Here is a 20,426-nt window from a genome sequence, read left to right on the forward strand (position 1 = left end):
ATAAAAAAAGAGAATTACAGACAGTACCAATCATTTATAAATCTAGCTAATCATCAAAAATATAAAATCTCTAGGTCTTACCCATGAAAGATTCTGATTAAGAAGTTTGGGATAGAGACAAAAAATCTGTACTTTTAAAGAGTTCCCTGGATGATTCTGATGAGCCAGATTTGGGAACCACTGGACTAAAATCTCTCCTAACTCTTAAAAACAAAACAAAAAAAAAGAATATCCACTGAATGCATATTTACCAGACACAGTACTGAGGTGAAGAAAAGGAGAGGGTGGGAAGTGATAAGTGAATCAGGAAAAAGCATACATGCACTGTACGTAATCTGCTGTCACACACAGACTCCAAACACATTGACCTCCATCATAACTTGCCACATAAATTTATTCTGAATGCCACTTTTAGCAAACATAGCTCTGACCTACCACCTTGAAATCCTAGGGTGTTACAGTGAAATATAGTAAAACACCGCCCATATTGAAAACCAGATTTTGTACCCTGAAGATTCTTAATAAAAATTATTTCATCCCCTTTTTGGAAACTGTAATTTCTACTTACTTTTCTTTCTAAGCTATTTTTAAAAGTACATTACTACCTTAGTAGTAACCATTGAATTATAATGGTTTTAAAATTATATTTTAAATTAACATGCACTCCTATAACTGCTATTCCTCATTTTATAATAATTGATTCAATAATCATATATCAAATTCTGATCCATAATTCACGACCAGCAGAAATCATAAGTGAATTACACACTTCCAAAGAAAAAGTCTGTTGTTTGTTCTAGGTTTAAAACACAAAGTTTCCATTATATTCAATAACTGTAAAGCATGCTGGGCTTTGGTTGCATTTGATGATTAGACTGGCATTACTCCAACTACGTTAAACAATTCTATTAGGTTTCTTATTACCTTGTTTTTCTTTAAAACAATTAAGTGGGTTTGTTTAATGGGAAAAAAGCACAGCATTTATAAAAGGGAAAATTAAAGGAAAGTATGAGCACCACACACACCGAAAAGCACTGAGGAATTAAAATTTAGATTTGCTAAATTTAGCAAAATTTAACTGAAACTAGAGGAGCTAAAGTGCCTCAAATCTGTTTAAGAAACCTATGTTCTATATTTCCCCATAAGGGATCTCCTACAAGTACTACATGGGTTTGAAATGCAGGCATCCTTGCCACAGAAGGAGGCTCATGGGCTGCCAACTTCTTAGAGAGGTGCCCATTCTACTAGAAAGGATGACATTACATAACTGCAAATGCTCGCCAGTTCTCATGGTTTAGACAATTTCAGCACCCAATATCAAAGAAAAACAGTAGTGCTGTTTGGCTCCACAGGACAGGTAATTTGACTTCCAGAGTCATCTTTTTATTTTTCTTATACTTGTTAATTTCAAGGAGTGACTATAACATGATGGCTTAAGATAAAGTTTACAGTAGAAGCAACACTGATTTAAGAAAAAGTCCCATAATATAAGATAAATGACAAAAGAAAACAAAGTTATAAAAGGTTAGAAAAAATAGGCAAATGTTGATTCCCCAAATGTGTCCCCCCTTTTTAGCAAGAAATTACCTAAGCAAAGAAGTATGATTTCCAGAATCTTGTGGGAGGATACTACTACTTTCTAATGAACTGAAAGATGCACTCCTTAGAAGTCACTTAGACTCAATATTCAAGGACTGAAATCAAAATGTGATCAATTACTTTTTATGCGAGACTAATCTCTTAGAATGATAAAGTCACACACGCTAGTTTAAAAAAAAAAAAACTACTAAGATTTTTTTAAAAAAGGAAGTAAGTAAACCTTTACCAGTCTTCTTCCACACTCCCATTTCTGCCTTGATTTTTGTTCTCTTCCCTCTGGCTCTCTCAGACATGCTATTTTTGCCTATGCTTGTCTTCTTCCTCTGCCCCTGCATGGCAGTGATTCAGAGTCAGACTCCCTTCTGTGCCTGATCTCTCTGTGCCCATGGGCAAGGTGCCTCTTCCGCAAAGCAAGGATAACACTTTTAATAACACCTACCCCACAGAGTCACTGAAAGATGCAATCTTCATTTATTTAATGGCATATAAACTCGGCATGTCACATGCTCATATCAGCACCTGGAACACAGTAGGTGCTCATACGTATTAACAATGATCATCGAATCCAGTCTTCTTTTTCGTATCTCTACTCCTGAAGGTCTTTACAGGAGGCCAGCTGAAGAGTTAAGTTCTATCACATTCCTCCAAGAACCTATCTCTTCACCTCCATCACATCCTTTTCGTACAAACGGAAAAGTCCCGACATAGATAAGTATGCAGAATAAATCGTAAATGTTTGCTTTTGAAATATTTGGTATATACAAAAAACTTTTAATATGTGTAAAGGTGTTACGCAAAAATATTACAAAATCCTGAGCGCGGACAATAGTTTAAGAAAAACAAATCATCTCTGATAATTTGTCCCTCTGTGTTACCATCACCTTCCTTCCTATACAGTTATCCACTGACTTGAGTCTTGCATGTATCATTTACCCGCTTTTCTTTATTACTTTATCATACCCGTATTTCTGACAATCTACAATTTTGTTTCTGCATGTTTCTAAACTTTAAAAAAAAAAAAAGGGAAAAAACTGTGCATTATTCTACAAGTAGCTTTTTTTCCCCTTGAGATTATGTTCCAGCTGTGTGTTATCCTTGGTGATGAACGCAGCTAACATTCACTCAATCTCACTACTGTACAGGACTTCACTATGGGCATACGATACAATGCAGGCATCTGTTCTCCTCTGATGGACATTGCTCCCAGTCTTTCCTTTTACAAAGAGTGTGACTGTGAGCATCCTTGCACATGTCTCCAGGCACTCATGTGCATGAGTTTCTCTAGAGTAACAGTTTTCACATTTTAGCATCACATTCCCTACAGGGCTTGACAGTCAGAAACCTGGCCCATCCTCAAAGCTGCTGATTCAGTAGGTCCACAGCAGAGGCCCCAAATCTGCATTTCAAGCAGGTTCCCAAATGATGCTGCGAAACGATTCAGAAACCACTGCTCCAAGATAAAGACTGGGTGGAATTAATGGGCCAAAGGATACATGTATCTCAACTTTACCAGATATTCTCAAAGGCAGCCTATCACTTCCACCAGCTGTATATAAGCATTCCAGTTGTTTCCTGTCCTCCCAACAATATTGTCAGACTTTTTACATTGTTGCCAATCTAATGGGTAAGAAACTATACACCATTTTGGTCCTAATTTGCATTTCCCTAATTATGAACAAAGTTGAGCATTTTTGCTTTCAAGTTTCCTCTTCTGTGAAATGCCTACTTAGGTCATTTGTCCCCTTTTCTGTTGTTCCTACTGATTTGTAGTCACCCTGCTGGACACTATCCTCTTACTACTAATACGTGCTGAGTATGTCTATTCTCCCTATGACCTATCTGTCCACTTTCTTGATGGTTTTTCTTAATAAACAAAAGCTATCAATGTTAATGTTGTCAAACATATTGATCTTTTCCTTTATGGCCTGCACCCTCTGTGATCTTTTTAAGACCCTCTTTCCTATACCAGAGTCATACAACTACTGTCCTGGATTACCTTCTAAAAGTTTCATAGTTTTGCCTTCTATATATAAGCCTTTAATTGACATGCAGTTGATTTTTGAAAGTAATGTGAATTAAAAACATACCCCACCCTCAGGAAGTTTCCTGTTCGGTAAGGACCACATGTAACTTTAGGGAGGATATAAAAAGTGATGGAATATTCATTAGGTGTTAACCATTACTTCACTGAGGCTTATTCTGATCTCTCATTGAGACAGAAAATTGGAAAATTTTACATGAACATTTGGAAGATTATTTGCGAACTGTAGTCAGACTGTGATCCCCACTTACGACACTCCAGAAAGAAACCTTAAAAATGTCCCAAAACAGGCCGGGCACAGAGGCTCACACCTGTAATATCAGCACTTTGGGAGGCCAAGGCAGGCGGATCACCTGAGGTCAGGGGTTCAAGACCAGCCTGGCCAACACGGTGAAACCCCACCTCTACTAAAAAATGCAAAAATTAACCAGGCATGGTGGCGGGCGCCTTAATCCCAGCTGCTTGGGAGGCTGAGGCAGGAGAAGCATTTGGGCCCGGCAGGCGGAGGTTGCAGTGAGCTGAGATCGAGCCACTGCACTCAAGCCTGGGGAACAAGAGCGAGACTTCTCTCAAACAAAACAAAACAAAACAAAAAGTCCCAAAATATTTAAGTCTTATTCTAAAAATCTAAAGAGTTAAGCATTGGGAAAGTACAGGAAAATGAACATCCTCAAATGGTACTGGCTGGGTAATTACCTATGTGGAAGGTAATCTGCTTGCACGTGCATGCACGCATGAGAGACAGAGCGAGGGGGAGAGAGGAACTGTGTGTTTCAGGATGTTCACCATGAACTGTAGAGAAAAACTGGAAACAACCTAGTAGCCAACCATGGGGAATGGTTAAAAGTAAAGCTAATGTGGCAATCCATCTACTTGAATACTGTTAGATTACACGGCTCCACATTCATGTGAAAAGATTTCACAAAATTCTGGTAACTTGCAAAAGCAGCTAACAAAACGCACGTATAGTATTTATTTATTCATCAAATATTTATGAGTGCCTTGTGTGTTGCAGGTCCCAAAGCAAGTCACTGGAAAACAAAGAGAGACTTGTTCCCTGCCTCCAAGAAGCTTACAAGCCTATGAAGGATACATCCAATGTGTTTCTTCCAATATGCTCCAGTTGGGGCAATACAGGCATATGTGTTTTGAGCACAGAGACAATTTATATTATACACATATATAACATACACAGCAATGTCATCCACATGATCTACAAAGAAAACATACCTACCCAGTTCTATGAACCACCAAATGGATAAGCCACAGGATATGAGAGCAACTACCCTGTGATGAGCTGAAACACAGTCATGCACGACCTAGTGATGTTTTGGTCAACAATGAACCACGTACACGATGACGGTTCCGTATCATGACAATGGAGCTGAAACATTCCTACTGCCTAGTGACATCACTTAGCTGTTGTAGTGTCTTAGTACAACACATTTCTCACGTGTTTGTGGTGATGCTGGTGAAAGCAAACCTACTACCCTGCCAGTTATATAAAAGTGTAATCTCCTAGGCCTTCGCATCCAGTCACCACTCACTCACTGACCCACCCAGAGCAACCTCCAGTCCCACAAGATCCATCATGGTAAGTGCTCTGAGACAAGTATACCATTTTCTTATCTTTTAGACTATATTTTCACTGCACCTTTTCTATGTTTGGATAGATTTAGATATACAAAATACTTACCATTGAGTTACAGTTGCCTACAGCGTTCAGTACAGTAACATGCTATGAGTTTGCAGCCTAGGCGCAGTAGGCCACACCATATAGCCCAAGTGTGTAGTAGGCTGCACCATCTAGGTTTGTACTCTCTGTGATGTTCACACAACAATGAAACCACCTAGTGAGGCATTTCTCCAGAATGTATCCCCCCTGCACAGGTAGGGAAAGTCATTCACCGAAAGACAAACGTGAGACAGAGCACAGAACTACAGCAAAAGAACTGGACAGCTTCCTCGGCTGCCAATTCAATACTGATTGATTGACGGGTATCAGCAAATGCATGTCCTTCCAACAGCCTAAACCTTTACCTCTCTCCTGCTATGTTTGGTTCTAACAAATAATAACAAACCTCCCCAAGATAAGAAATACCTCACAGCTAAGGTCAAACTCAAAACATTCTGATATTATGTTCATTGTTTCAAACTTTTTGCACCAAAATCAAAAAAATTATGAGTCATTAATTACAAAGAAAAAATGTTTAATCTCTCAGTACAAAAACCTGACACATCATCACCTCAACCAAGAGATCAAAGTTCACGTTCACCAGAAGACATATCTACATCACATACCTACTGATATGATGCACTGAGAAGGGCATGACTTCACCCCTGTGCTATTCCCACCAAAAATGCCTAAACCTCAATTTAATCAAGAAAGACCATCAGACAAATCCAAACTGAGGGGCATTCTACAAAATAACTGGCCAGTATTCTTCAAAAGTATCAAAGTCATGAAAGACAAAGCAATCTAAAAGAACTGGCCAGGCACGGTGGCTTACACCTGCAATCCCAGCACTTTGAAAGGCCAAGGCAGGCAATCACTTGAGGTCAGGAGTTTGAGACCCGCCTGGCCAACACAGAGAAACCGCATATCTACCAAAAACACAAAAATCAGCCGGATGTGGTGGTGCATGCCTGTAATCCCAGCTACTCAGGAGGCTGAGGCAGAAGAACCGCTTGAACCAGGAGGCGGAAATTGCAGTGAGCCGAGATGAGCCACTGCACTCCAAGACACTGTTTCCAAAAAAAAAAAAAGAAAAGAAAAGAAAAGAAATCTAAAAGAACCATCACTATCACAGACGGGAGAGACCAAGGAGACATAACAAAATACAATGTGGGATACTGGGTTGGATCCTGGACCAGAAAAAAACGATATGAATGGAACCGTTGGTTAAATTCAAATAAATATTTTAGATTAACTGTCATCAATTGCCTGGTTTCAATGATTGTATTATGGATACATGAGAACAACAGGGGATGCCGGCCAAAAGGTACATACACAGGAACTTTCTATTTTTGCAAATTTTTTTCTAAAATTATTTCAAAGCAGAAAGTTTTAAAAAGTCATTTCAGATGAAAGATAAAAAGACAAAAGGGAGGGATTACTCACTGACTCTAACATAAAAATATGCTATCTCTAACTTTTGTGCTAAAAATGTTCAATAACTACAAATAAGGATTAAGCTGGAATAAATAAATTACAATTGTTCAGGAAAAGCCTGTGATTGGGATACTCTAGAGAACAGAGTAACTCTCCAGGGCACTGAAGTCTCTCCGGATAAATGACCTATGGTATTTCCCCTTTACTCTTTTAATCCATTTCAACTCATTTATTTGTCATCTACTATGGGCATGTAAGTGTGCCAGGGCCTGATGAGATTTTTATATATAAGAAGGGATATTTAAGTACACAAAATAACAGAGAAAAGTACAAAGTAACAAAATCAGAACTAATTTTTCACTCCTATACACTCCAGCAATCAATCTGGACACTCTTTCACAGAAAATGTTGCTAAGACTGGGCCTCAAAGTGCAAACTCAGCCCCGTCAATGGCTAGTGGTCCTGACAAACAGAATTAGCTCCAAATTTATGACTGAAAACACCACAATGACTCTGTGAGAAATACTCCATTTCTATTTTTTCCTCATCTAATCACTATGTGCATTTCTTTTTTCTAACATAAAATTAAAAACTAGATTCTCTGAGTACTAGCGAAAAGGTTAGTCTGGTGTAAACCTGGGAAGGTTTACTTAATCTCCTCTTACAAGCAGCCTGAGAGATCAAAGCCACATCAGGTGATGCTGAGGCTGGAGAAGTGTGGTCTCAGGTGGCAGCTGCAAAGTCACCCGGGGAACTTGTCAGAAATGCACATTCTTGAGCCCCAGCCCTGGCCTGCCAAATCAGTTTCTGGTTGATGCCCAAACCCTCTCTGAATTACACCTGATATAGCTAAGATTATTCCCTCTATTTTAAATAAAATTGCATTTACTTTGCTTTAGTTAACGCCATCTAAACTCTAATTCTACTGTTTATTTAATTTGATTTAATTATTTAATTTCTATTTAATTCTATATCAAGTCTACTTCGAAATAATTCCAAAAATTCCAAGAAAACTGACACTCAAATGTCTCCTCAGATGTGCTGACATAATACACCCCGCCACAGTTCAGGACTGTGCTCTGTGTCATCACATAAAGAGTATGTGTGATGAGATCACAAGAAATAAAACAAGAATGAAAAACAAGGAAGTTTTACATGTATAGATCTAGGCTGGGCACAGTGGCTCACACCTGTAATCCCAGCACTTTGGGAGGTTGAGGCAGGAGAAACTGCTTGAGTCCAGGAGTTCAAGATCAGCCTGGGCAACATAGCAAGACCCCGTAAGTACTCAAAATATATTTAAAATACATTTTCAAAAAAATATATAAACTAGATATCTCCATTATTTCATAAGAAACTGGTTCTTTCCAGGTTTTCTTCATCACAGTTCTTAAAAGCACCTTTCCAGATAGAATTCAGCATTACATACACGATGAGCTTCAACCTGAAATTCATTACAAATCAATTACTGTATTTTTTTTCACATAGCAGATTTCCAAATTTCATTTTTAAGATCACCATTTAGCTATTAAATACAAAAATGATCTCCCAGAAGTTTTTCATCTGTTTCCTTAAACTGCTCTCCATTTATTTACTGGAAAAGCTGCTCATGTCCACACCAGGCCCAGGCCCCAGCCCCGGACCAGGCCGGCCACCGGTGATCCCTGACAATCTGAAGGGTTCGGGCGCTTTGGCGTGAAACTACGGCCTCTTTCCTCACCAAATGTTACCAGAAACATATTACTCTACAGGTAACTTCATCGGGCTTAGGAAGTCAGGAAAAGCTCTGAGGAAGAACCCAAGGACCGCAGTCTCCACCCACGGTCCGGGAACCAGAATCTCCTTGCCCGTCACACTAGTCCAACAGCAACACACACACACGCGGGCTGGGTTTTTGCTGGTCTGGCCGGTTAATGACGCACCTTTCTAGTACACCAACGTGTGTCCCACAGTTACATCTTATTGGCTTCATAACAAAGCTTATTTCTTACGTTTTAAAAAAATGTGGTTTTCATAGAAATCCTATAAAAAGTTATATAATTCCCTACTTTCTTAACATGTATATAGAATATAATTTCATGTTTTCTTGATGATGCAGGGTAATCAACTGCTATGCTGGGCAGAAAACCTTTACTGTTATGTATGAGGAAACAAACTTCCTATGGTTTTTTAATTTTTTAATTTTTTTTTTTTTCAAACTCGCTAGTATGCTATGTGCTTAATTCACGGCATGGGCAGTACGGTTCTGACCACTGTTGGCTAACAGTTATAATAGAGTGAGCGCTGGCTTTGTCAGCTCCCGGATGAAGACTTACCCACATTCTACCAATTAGCACTCACACAAACGCTGCAAGACAACACGCATTTCACAGTGAAGCTACTGAGGCTCAGAGAGACGATCTCCCAGAGACTTACCTGAAGTCACACAGCTAGGAGCCGCAGACAGCGGATCCAAAGCCCATGCTTCCCAGTCCTTGTAAGATTAGGAAATGGTCAGACTGGAGACCTCACTAAGTAACTGGGGGTGACGGAGGTGCTCTTCAAGACTGAAGTCACTGCTGGAATGTCTCTTACCCTAGAAATGGCCCTGGGAAGGCAGACCCCAAATATCGGAGAATGCACTCCATTTCTTTCTTAGTGTGGCGAACAGTGAGTGACAAGGTTAACACAACCCTTTCCCTGATACATGAAAATTAGACTGTTAGTTCAACCATCTGGCTCTGTTCCCTCTGGTAACCTAATAAGGGTAAGAATGTCAAGTACGCCACTAAGCGAAATTGCTTATTGTAAGAATGGCCCAACTGGTAAACTCCACGTAGACTTTGAGGAACTATTCATGAACTATAACCATCTGACGGGGACACCTGCTTTGGGTGCCCTGGGGATGCAAGGACTCTTATAAATGGTGAGTGTCCCATAAATGAATAAAATGTAGTATACACCTCAAAGGATTCGCGGGGATTAAATGATATATATATAGAGGCATCTGGCACAGTGTTTACATAAAGAACTCAAAAACATTATTATTGTTACTTCCATTGAATTCTATGTTTATTTATTATCCTCTGCCAAGGATCCTACAAGCTATGCCTATGGAACGTTCAAAAATACTGGCTCCCTATGGGGCACGAGATTTCAAAGATAAGGCTGTGCCTACATCCATGATGTGGCTCTCATGTCCCTGCACTGGAGCAGCCACCTGGAAAGACAGTGTCAGGACAGCTGTGCAGACAGTTGCAAGGACCACCCCCGAGAGGAGATGTGTCACTTTCGGCTGGCAAGCTGTGGCTCTCGTTCCTCCCCTTCTCCAGACTGTGCGAGTGTGGCCTGGGGAGGTCTTGGAAGTGTGAGTTAAACCTAAGACCCCTGGTGGCCACAGCAGACGAGCAAAGGATCCAAATGCACATGAGGAAGCTTCTGGGATAGGGAGAAGGGAACTTGCCACAGGGATGCAAATCAAGAGCTAACAAGGAGAAAAACTAGGCAAGGACCTGTCTAAAGAACGTAATGGAATTCCCCGAATCCCAGGAAGCAAAGGAGCTACAATGGAATCAAACCTTGTACTTTGTGAGGAGGTGGCCTCTCTTATCTCTTCATCCCCCTTCCTTAGTGACCAAGTGAACTTCCATGGTTTTCATTCCCATCCACTATCCATGACGCCTAAATGTTTATCTCTAGCTAACAGCTCTGGAGGTACCAGACCCCTAAGTCCATCTGGATGTCACACGCACTCAACTTCCCCCACAAACTTACCCCTTTTCCTTTGTTCTTTATGGCAGTAAATAGCTTTACAACCCACCAAATCACACAGGCCAGAAATCCTTAATGTCCACTAATAACATTTAAATAAGCTAATATATCCATAATAGAAAATATTACATAGATGAGGTAACACTGGAAGCTCACCAAGACATCCTGTTAAGACTGAAATGACTTAACAATGGTTACCTCTGGAAAAGTGCCTCAAATCAGGGAGCACTTCTCCTCTTCAGTGCTTGAATGTTAAAACAAAAACCAACAACTACCAAAAAAAAAACCAACACTTAAGAATAAAGAAAGATATGGAATGGATCTACTGTTTCACAGGCATCAGTGGTGTCTCAGCAACAGACTGAGGTTCCAGGAAACCCAAGCCTAAGCTACGTCCTCAGTACAGACACCGATTACCTGGCCTGCCTTACGTGGTTGGGCTTTACTGTCAGAACTGTTTCATAGAGAAGATACCGTTGTCATTTGCTTTGCTCACATTAGAAGAATGGGCACTTTGGCCGGGCGCGGTGGCTCACGCCTGTAATCCCAGCACTTTGGGAGGCCGAGGCGGGCGGATCATGAGGTCAGGACATCAAGACCATCCTGGCTAACATGGTGAAACTCCGTCTCCACTAAAAATGCAAAAAAATTACGAGGGAGACGGTGCGCCTGTAATCCCAGCTACTCGGGAGGCTGAGGCAGAAGAATAGCGTGAACCTGCGAGGCGGAGCATGCAGTGAGCCGAGATGCCACTGCACTCCAGCCTGGGCAACAGAGTGAGACTCCATCTCAAAAAAAAAAGAATGGGCACTTCTAGAAGGAAACTCAAGACTCAAGAAACTGTTAATAGTGATTGTCTCTGGAGAGCAGCCCTGGAGTCTGAGGCATCACTGTACTACCTGCAATTGTTGAGGGTGTGCATGCATTGGATGTTCAATTGTAAACAACTAAGTAAATAACTGAAGGGCAGGGGGGACTTCCTTTCCTCTGAGAAGTCTCCCTAAACCTTCTTCCAAATTAAAGCAAGACTCCTTATAAGCAACTCTCATAACATCTGTGGAGCACAGTGAGTGCTGCAGGACTCAACTTTCTTTAAATAAACGCTAAGACATGAACAAATGCATGAACCTATCACTGGCTCCCCAATGGCCTTACAATAAACGCTTCAAGTATTACCTTGGCCTTCAAGACCCGTCACAGTGTGGCCGCTGCTTCCAAATGCTACACTGCCCGATGCTTTGCCGGGCTGCCTGGGAGCCTCACCGCTCTCCTGAATGACCCGTCCCCACACACCAGGGCAGGCTCAGGGGTCAGTGCAGGAGTCCCCCTGTGGCTTCTTCCCTGCCCCCAACTCCCCTCACACACTCAGCCTACCGCACCCTGGGCTGTACCACACAGCACAGGATGTGCGTTTCCCAGCAGGACCAGGGCACTGTGTTTATCCTACCCTTTCCGAGATCTCTAATAACTCACAGACTACACTGGACATAAGAGAAGCTAAAAAAAAAAAAAAAAGTTGAATGAATCAATGCTAAAATATTGTAGAAGATAATATAACTTAGTGACTAAAAATAGGGGTTCTGAAGTCAGACCATCTTGGTCCAAATCCTGGCTCTACCATTTAATAACTGTGTCCCCTTGCACAAGCTATTTATCCTAAATCTGAGTGTCCCATAAATCAGTAAAATGTAGTATACACCTCCAAAGATCTGGGGGGATTAAACGAGATTATGTACAGACGCACCTGGCACAGTGTTTATACAAAGAGCTCAATAACATTATTATTGCTACCGCCATTGACTTCTATGTTTATTTGCCTTTTACTGTCCCTAAGTACTTAACACTTAAAATGTCCAGTTTTCTCAGTTATACTCAAGAGAAACAAACTGTTAAACCAGGATTATTATATCTGGAAACTGCTGTATGAATAAGAGTGATAATCCTCCAAAGGAAAAATGACACTTAAAGAAGACAGCGTTGGAGACCATCATCTCTCTCCACCTTCTTCCACAAAAGGTTCTTTCAGTGCCCAATTCTAGAAGTTCTAGATTGTACTTTATTGAGGGAGGCTGTAATTCCTTTACACTCCTACACTGTCATCAGCTTCTTGCAAGGCTATTTCTGGGTTTTATTCCAGGTAGCTGGAATTGCAAGATAATAAAGTAAGCAGGGAGTTACTACAATTATGATCTACCCATATAATTACCATAAGGAGACGTTCTAGTCACAATACTGATAAGAATAAAAAGTCTTTCCACTACAAAATATAGATATATACAGATGTGGATCCCCTACTAGTGACGCAAGCAAGTTAAGATACATACGTAGGTAGCTATATAAACACATATGTATGCATATATTGTATAGACGCATGTTTTGTACTTCCTTTCTGCTCCAAACGACTCGTACTCAATCCATTAAATTCCACAATATTTACTGATTCCCCTTGATACAGTCTGGATATGCATCCCCTCCAAATCTCATGTCCTCAGTGTTGGACGTAGGGCCTGGTGGGCGGTGACTGAACTATGGTGGGGGTGGCCCTCACGAATGGCTTGGTGCTCTCCTGAGACGGTGAGTGAGTTCTCGTGAGACCTGGCTGTTTAGAAGTGTGTGGCACCTCCCCACTCTCTCGCTCCTGCTCTTGCCATGGGATATGCTGGCTCCCCCTTTGCCTTCTGCCATGGTGGAGAGTTTCCTGAGGCTTCACCAAAAGCCCAGCAGATGCCAGTGCCACACTTTCTGTAGAGCCCACAGAACCGAGAGCCAATTATACCTCTTTTCTTTGTATATTACCCAGCCTTGGCTATCTCTTCATTTTAGGCAATGCAAGAATGGCCTAACACCCCCTTCTATGTGTGAGACACCATGCCAAGAGACTTGGGGTGCATACACATGAAAGCCAGTCTTGCTATAATCTAGTGAAGGACACACACACACACACACACACACACACACAACTAACTGAAGGAACCAAGGCTGCAGTGAGATGCTGGTGGTCCTCTGGGATTGCAGACTCATCCACACAACTGCCCACTCAACATGTCCACAGAAACGAGCCCACACTGAAGTATCTTACTGGGGCACCTGCTCACCTTCCATCGGCACACAGGGAACACCAGGCTCCACCCAGTCACCCAAAGCAGACACGTCAGTGTCCACCTTGACTCGTCCATCTCACCTACTCCATCCCCGAACCCACTCCACTAACTGAGCATGTACAATCCACTCACTTCCCCTACCTCTGGGCCACTACCCTAATTCAGACTTCTGTGATGTCTAATCTAGTACCAATGCAACAGCCTCTGAAAGATCCCCGTCCCCTAGCCTTACGCCATGCCAACTGGTCTCCATAGCTGCAACCGAAGGGCTTAAAACAAGCAAAAGTGTGTACATGTCACTATGCTGCCTGTATTTCTTCAGGAGGGCCTCTCCAGCCTTATTTTCCACACCTCCTCTCATACTCCGTGATCCAGCCAAACTTTTAATTCTTGAAATGTTCCACATTACCTTTTGACACTTGGAAGTCTTCTACCTGAAACTTGATTCCCTAGCCGCACTCTCTCTCTTTGCCCAATGAGTTCCTGTTCATTCTCTGATCGTCATTCCCTCCTGGTATTCCTCCCTAACCTCTTTAGGCTTGCCAGGTTCAGTGGTTATGCTGGACACTTTTGCTTTCAGGGCTACCCACAGCCCAAGCTGCCTTCTATTTAGTAAGACTCCTTTAACGTGTGGGTCTTTGCGAGAGATAAAGAACATCTCTCTCCATCTCCCTGCTCCCTGGCAACTGCAGTGGCTTGGCAAAAAATGTCACAAAGATGCAGGAGCAATAAGAGATTTTTCAGTGGTAGAAGAGAGTCAAAAGTCCAGCAACAGACATGGCAGTTTCTCCAGTGGCAATGTCACCAGTAGCAAACTTCTAAGTAGGCTATTTATGTGATATTGCCTTGGCTGTGGCCCCATCCAGCCAGCCTCTTTTGGTTGCTGCCTGTTTTTTGAATCCAGTTCCCCGGCCTTCCCATCAATTCTGAAAGCCATCTATAGCCTTCCAATAAATTCCTTTTCTGCTTAAGTCAGCCAAGTCCATTGCCACGGTTGACAACCAAGAATCATGACTGGCATTGTGACACTCTGTGTGCATGACATTAGACTGCACTGCCAATGCACATTTGCTGGCTTATATTCTCCACCATCTTGTTCATTTTACTCTAGTGCAATGACTGGCACAAAGCAAGCATGCAATGTTTCCTGAACGAATTACTTAATTTCACCAGTAATCAGAGCTGGAAAGCAAGGAAAACGCTTAGTGGAGGACCACAGTGCACTCCTGAAAAACCAATCTCAACAACAGTGGAGAGTCACAACCACCAATTAGAAATACACAGCTTAATTTACTCGCCTATTCATGGATTTCGAAAGTAGGATTCTTCTATCTGGGATACAAACCACCTTCTTAAAGGAGATGAGAAAGAGAAGAAATCAAACTAGGAGAGTCTATTTTATTAAGGTGAGCGAGTTCTACTCTAATAAAACAAACCTAATTGGAATGAATATTGGGGAAAACGTCCCTTCAACCAGGTGAATACCCACTAGTCCTTGAGACCTAACTCAAATAATATATCCTAGAAGAAGCTTTCACCACTCTCCATCATCAATCAGCCGTAACTTCCACTGTGCTCCCATCTCTCTATTTTAGTACGTAGAAAAGGGTATTATATTTATTTACGTCTCTTCGACCAGACCTCAAAATCCTCTACGGAAGTATATTATTATTTCCAACACCTAGAAGGGTGTTTGGCATAAAGCAAGAACCAGTGTTTTTGAAATGGAGCCACTTTGCTCTGCTTAAAAGGTACCAATGGAACTGTCCTATTGTTTGCAACTTTTCTGTAAATCTTAATTTATTCCAAAATAAAGTTTAAAAAAACACACACACACACCAGTAGCAACTGTGTTATGAGCAATTATCACACCTGCCTTACATGTCGTGCAAGAAAAGAGCTTTACCTTGTGCCAGTAGCAGTAATTTTGTATACAGCAAAGTGAGTCTGTTTATAAAAAGAGAATAATTCCTACTACACAAGACTGCTGTACTACATGAAGTACAGTGAGTATGCCAAATGACATATGAGCTCTTCTTAACAGGGTTCTGATGAGTATATGTTAGGGCCCTTGTCTACAATGTTCTAAATGGACTAGCACCTCGCCACAAAACAGATACGTACTACGACTAGGATGTCCCCAGGCATAGACTGCAAAGCTGTAACTCAAATCACTATTAAGACTGTAATTACCTATAAAAGTATTCTACATATGTGTCCACGGATGTGGGATGTCCTACTCCAAAATTCCCCAATGAAATAAAAGGGCTACTGAAACCCCAGCTCAACCGACAGAGGTCAGTGGCCACTGCACCCCGTCTCCACCAGCTTAAACTCCAGAAGGAGGCCACGCACCCAAGGCGTGCTAACTGGCTGGCTGGGAAGAGGTGAGCATCTACTGAGAAACCCACTGCTGCCCGCAGCGGTGTCAGGCAGCCGGGGGTCTCCCCGCAGTGGCGCAAAGCGGACTGAAGTCGGGAGTGGCTAGGACCCTGCGCTGCCACGGCGGTGCTCTCGGCCAACGCACTCGTGTGCCCTCCCCCGCCCACACCAGCGTCGCTTAACGGAAGAAGGCGCGAGTAGCAGCGGCGCAACCAGGGCACCTGGGGGTGACACATGAGTGGGCGGGCGGTCCAGGGAGCCCCTGCTGGAAACCAGACGCTAAACCTTGCAGCTGTGCAGCTAAGGGAGCATCTATTTTCCACTTGAGAGCAACCTGGGCAAGCGAGAACGGCCCGATTTCGGTGCAGGGGTGCATCCCGAGAGGGTGGGGGGCTGTTTCTGCGCGGACAGGCGGACCGAGCAGGGGAAACCGAGGCCACGCTGGATCCGCAGCCCCGAGGTGTCCACGAGAGCTCCGCTCGCGCGAGGGCGCGACGCGAGGCTGCCCGCGGGACCGGCCTGCGGTGCGAGCGGGTGAGAGGGCAGGGCGGCGGCGGGGGCCGGGGGGAGGAGGGCGGCGAGGCAGCGTGTGCGAGCGAGTGAGGGTGTGTGTCCGGGCGTGAGTCTGGGCGGGTGTCGGGAAGGAAGGCGACAGGGAGGGGCGGAGGCGGGGGGAGGGGGGAGGAGAAAGAGCGAAGGGCCCAGACGGGACTCTGGGCGCCCAGCCGCCCGGCTTCAAGCCCTCAAGCCACCGCCCCCAGGCCCCGCGCTGACGCTGGACGGTCCCCGCCTCCAAACCCCCCGCCCCGGCCAGAGAATAACTTACCTGTTTGGCGACAGAATCGCTCCTGCTCGCCCCTCTGACTGACTCCTCCGGCTCACCGTCTTCCCTTTGGGAGGAAGAGGCGGGACATCCTGTTTCTCCGTTGAAGGACTTCCGGTGACATCCAGGGCGACTCCGTCGTGGATGCAGCGCCGGATGCCACAGCCGAAAAACAGAATCTTGGAACTGGTTTAGTAAGATCCAGGTCGAGTTCCTTGTTTTTTATCCGAGTGGCCGGCAGGCTCATGTGTTGTCTTGTTTTTAACCCATCAGCTCTTGCCGGAAGCCGCTCGGAGATAAAACAGGAAGTCCCACCCCTCCCTTAGACAAGGAAAACGGAGAGCCGAAGGAGTCTATCTAAATACGTTGAGCGCGTCGGGCTCGAAGGCCGGCGATGTCGACCCGGGAGGTGCGTCTGGGATTTCTAGAGGGTCCCAGAACGGGTTCTTCCCAGGCCGATCCCGCCTGCTTCCTGCCCTGTCCCTCCACCCGGCTCTCGCCCTCAATAAGGGACCCCGAGGGCGGCGCCGGAAACACGGAGAAGGCCCAGAACGGCGCGGGACCGGAGAGGCCTACGCTGGCAAACGCAGCCCGCTGCGTGTCTGCCGGCTTCCCCGGGACCTGGAGTGGCTCCTGTCGCTTCTGGCGCTCCGATTTCGAGAAATGACTTTCAGCTGTGCAAGGCGAGAATGCTACTTTAAACGATGAGAAAAATCTCTCGAATGGCTCCCCAAAATAAGGTCCTTGTTTCAGAGGCCACGGGAAGCCACCAGCCGAACTCTGATACCAAAAAGGAGACCAAGAAGCGAATGTGGCTTGGTGACCAGTTTGGTATTGCCAAACTTTCAGCTTTTATTAAAGCTGAAACACCTTGGCTGTTTAAAACGTTCGACAAGGACTTTTTATGAACGTTAACGGCCCAGCACACGGGCTTGCTAGGAAAAAAAAGGCAGAACATCAGGACGTGGTGGTGAACAGCTCGCCTGCCCCTTGTGCAGGTCCATTCATGAACCTCGAGTTGGAGGCCTTTCTTCTGAAACTCAGAATCTAGTAGGGAGACCTGTGTAGACGAATAAATACATCACAGCTTGTTAAGTGCTGTGACAAAGACGCGGTGAAATCCTGCTTGAGGTCATCTGCCTTGCTAGAGTTTTGACTATGTTGTAGGCGCAGGGTTAGGGATAGAGTAGGGTTAGACTCTGTAATGGAAAGTTATGTGATCAGATTTCTATTTAGGAAGATCATTGGCCAGGCCGGGTGGCTCACGCCCATAATCCCAACAGTTTGGGAGGTGGAGACGGTGGATTGCTTGAGGCTAGGATTTTGAGACCAGCCTGGCCAACATGGTGAAACCCCGTCTCTACTAAAAATTTAAAAATTAGCGGGGCGTGGTGGTGCGAGCCTGTAATTCCAGCTACTTGGAGGCTGAGGCGGGAGAATAGCTTGAACCCAGTGGCGCAGGCTGCAGTGAGCCGAGATTGCGCCACTGCACTCCAGCCTGGGCGACAGAGCGAGATTCCATCTCAAAAAAATCGTTGTAAGTAATTGGATTTTTTTTTTTTTTTTTTTGGTAATGTTCTGAGGATAGGCTTTCTAGACCGAATCATCACTCAAGGCCAATTCCAACACAGTTCAGTTTAAATCAGAATACATTCAAGTGATAATTAGTTACCTTTTTAAATAGTTCATAGAGAACTTTTCGTAGACATTATCTGTTTTAATTCTGATTGTAATCCACATGAATTCTCTTATCCACAGTAAGGAACAGTAATTTAGAAGACTCTAATAAACTGTTCCAAGATCACACAGCTAGTAAAAGTGGAACTCAACCTTAAACTCCAGAGTCAACCTTTTCCATCTATCATGTGGACTCATTTTAATAGTAATAGTTATTTTAAAATTCTAGAGAAAAATGTGGAAAACAATTTCCTTACAACAGGTGACCAGCTGTGGATGTTATTTTTATTCCATTAACCAACATTTATTGGGTCCCTGTTATATAAAAGATAAAACTGGGTTCAACCTTCAAAGAGTTCACTTGAAACTTAAAATTTATTTGAAAATTTAGTACTTCCTACTCTTTTAATAGCTATTTCAGCACTGTTGGTCTTGTATAACAAGGTGATAAATTTCTTAACAATGACAGTAGCACAATTCTGTATATGGATTGGGCATTCTGTGATCTTTGGGTGGCTTATCTTGCTACCTTTCTTACCTTGGGGATTTAGTTAACATTTATCTTCCTCCCTTGAGCAGTGAAGTAAAATCTAAGTTTATGTTTCAGTTCTATTTTGAGTATTTTGAGTTACTAAAACTCTAAGGAAGTCAGTTTGACCTCATTTCCAACTGAGAGATTCCACTGATCTCATTCAAGACTAATTTTCTGATTCTAAGGAAAAAGGGAAGTCTTTTTTTTTTCCTTCCTCTCTTTCTTTTTGAATGAATAATGCTTGACATGGACAACACAGACTTGTAGTGAAGACAGAGCGTCCTAGTGATGAAACCACCTTTGCAAAAATTACAACAGAAAATTATGACAGTGAAAGAGATCTGACCTCACCAACTCCATCTTGCTTCTAAACTCCAAGCTGTCCTTGTTCATTCCTGGGTATAGGCAGAACTAACTTTGGGAGGAACTTAGTTTATAGTATAAGTTTGAAACAAAGATGATAACAGCCCATTCTGAAAACAAACCCCCTTCTAGCCTGGAGACCAGACTGCCTTTGTAGGACTAACAAATTAGCCACAAGATTAGAAATTATGGTTTGGGAGTCATGCAACTAGAGGCCACAAGATTCTAAACCTCCCCAATTGCTCCTAAGGATAACATCACTATTGTAAAACCCAAGATTGATGCTTGAGACGTTTTTCAGACCCGCACTCTATCAGCCAGCACCACTCAGATGGATAAACTGGCTCATCTAGTCCTTTGGCCCCCACCCAAGAACTGACTTAGTGCAAGAGGACAGTTTCAGTTCCCTATGATTTCATGTCACACCAGAGCAATCAATTCTCCCCACTCCCTGGTCTTCTACTCCCCAAATTATCCTTTAAAAATCCCAGTCTCTGAATTTTCAGGAGACTGCTTTAAGTAATAATAAAACTCTGGTCTCCTGTTTAGCCAGCTCTGTGTGAATTAAACTCTTCATTGCAGTTCCTCTGTCTTGATGAATCCACTGTGTCTGGGCAGCGGGCAAGATGAACTCGTTGGGTGGTTACAGTGACACAAGGAACCCCTGGGGTCAAGACCTCCTCGAAGCCAGCCCCACTTGAGACCTGTTAACCAAAAAAAAAAAAAAATCCTTTTCTTATTTAAGTCTAGTTTTCTTTTACTTGCACCATGAAGCAGCCTAAATGATACAGAAGTTTTATTGCCAAATCTACCAGTTACAGTCTTAAGAAAGTTGCAAAGGAAAAACTCAGAGCAAAGATTTTCAGTCTTCATAAATTCAAAATGTATGCTTTTATCGTGTCTGAGAAAAGAAAGCAATCAATATATTCACATCTTTTTCTGGGTATATGTGATATTTTTTCCATTGGATAATGAATAGTAAACACTTTTACAATAGCAAGTTGACAAAATGAGGATGTATAAAATTAAAATATATTAACTATTAA

General features: G+C 43.1%; 2 protein-coding genes across 2 annotated transcripts in view; one reads left to right on the plus strand and one right to left on the minus strand.

Moving 5' to 3' along the window:
• The window catches only part of ZNF407 (zinc finger protein 407), a 481,203-nt gene extending 464,324 nt beyond the window's left edge, over positions 1-16,879 (minus strand). Inside the window, exon 1 of the mRNA XM_011975887.1 lies at positions 16,812-16,879. The gene's annotated coding sequence lies outside the window, so the exon portion shown is untranslated. The remainder of the gene's footprint in view (positions 1-16,811) is intronic.
• On the plus strand, positions 14,739-18,345 carry LOC105536522. The gene is made up of 3 exons (XM_011975905.1): positions 14,739-14,920; positions 16,316-16,519; positions 17,135-18,345. Exons 1-3 carry the CDS (start codon positions 14,739-14,741, stop codon positions 17,514-17,516), a joined length of 768 nt encoding a protein of 255 aa, XP_011831295.1. The 3' UTR covers positions 17,517-18,345.
• Positions 18,346-20,426: the final 2,081 nt, after the last annotated feature.

This window comes from Mandrillus leucophaeus, unplaced genomic scaffold, assembly GCF_000951045.1.
Source record: "Mandrillus leucophaeus isolate KB7577 unplaced genomic scaffold, Mleu.le_1.0 Scaffold16, whole genome shotgun sequence".
NCBI classification, from domain to species: Eukaryota; Metazoa; Chordata; class Mammalia; order Primates; family Cercopithecidae; genus Mandrillus; species Mandrillus leucophaeus.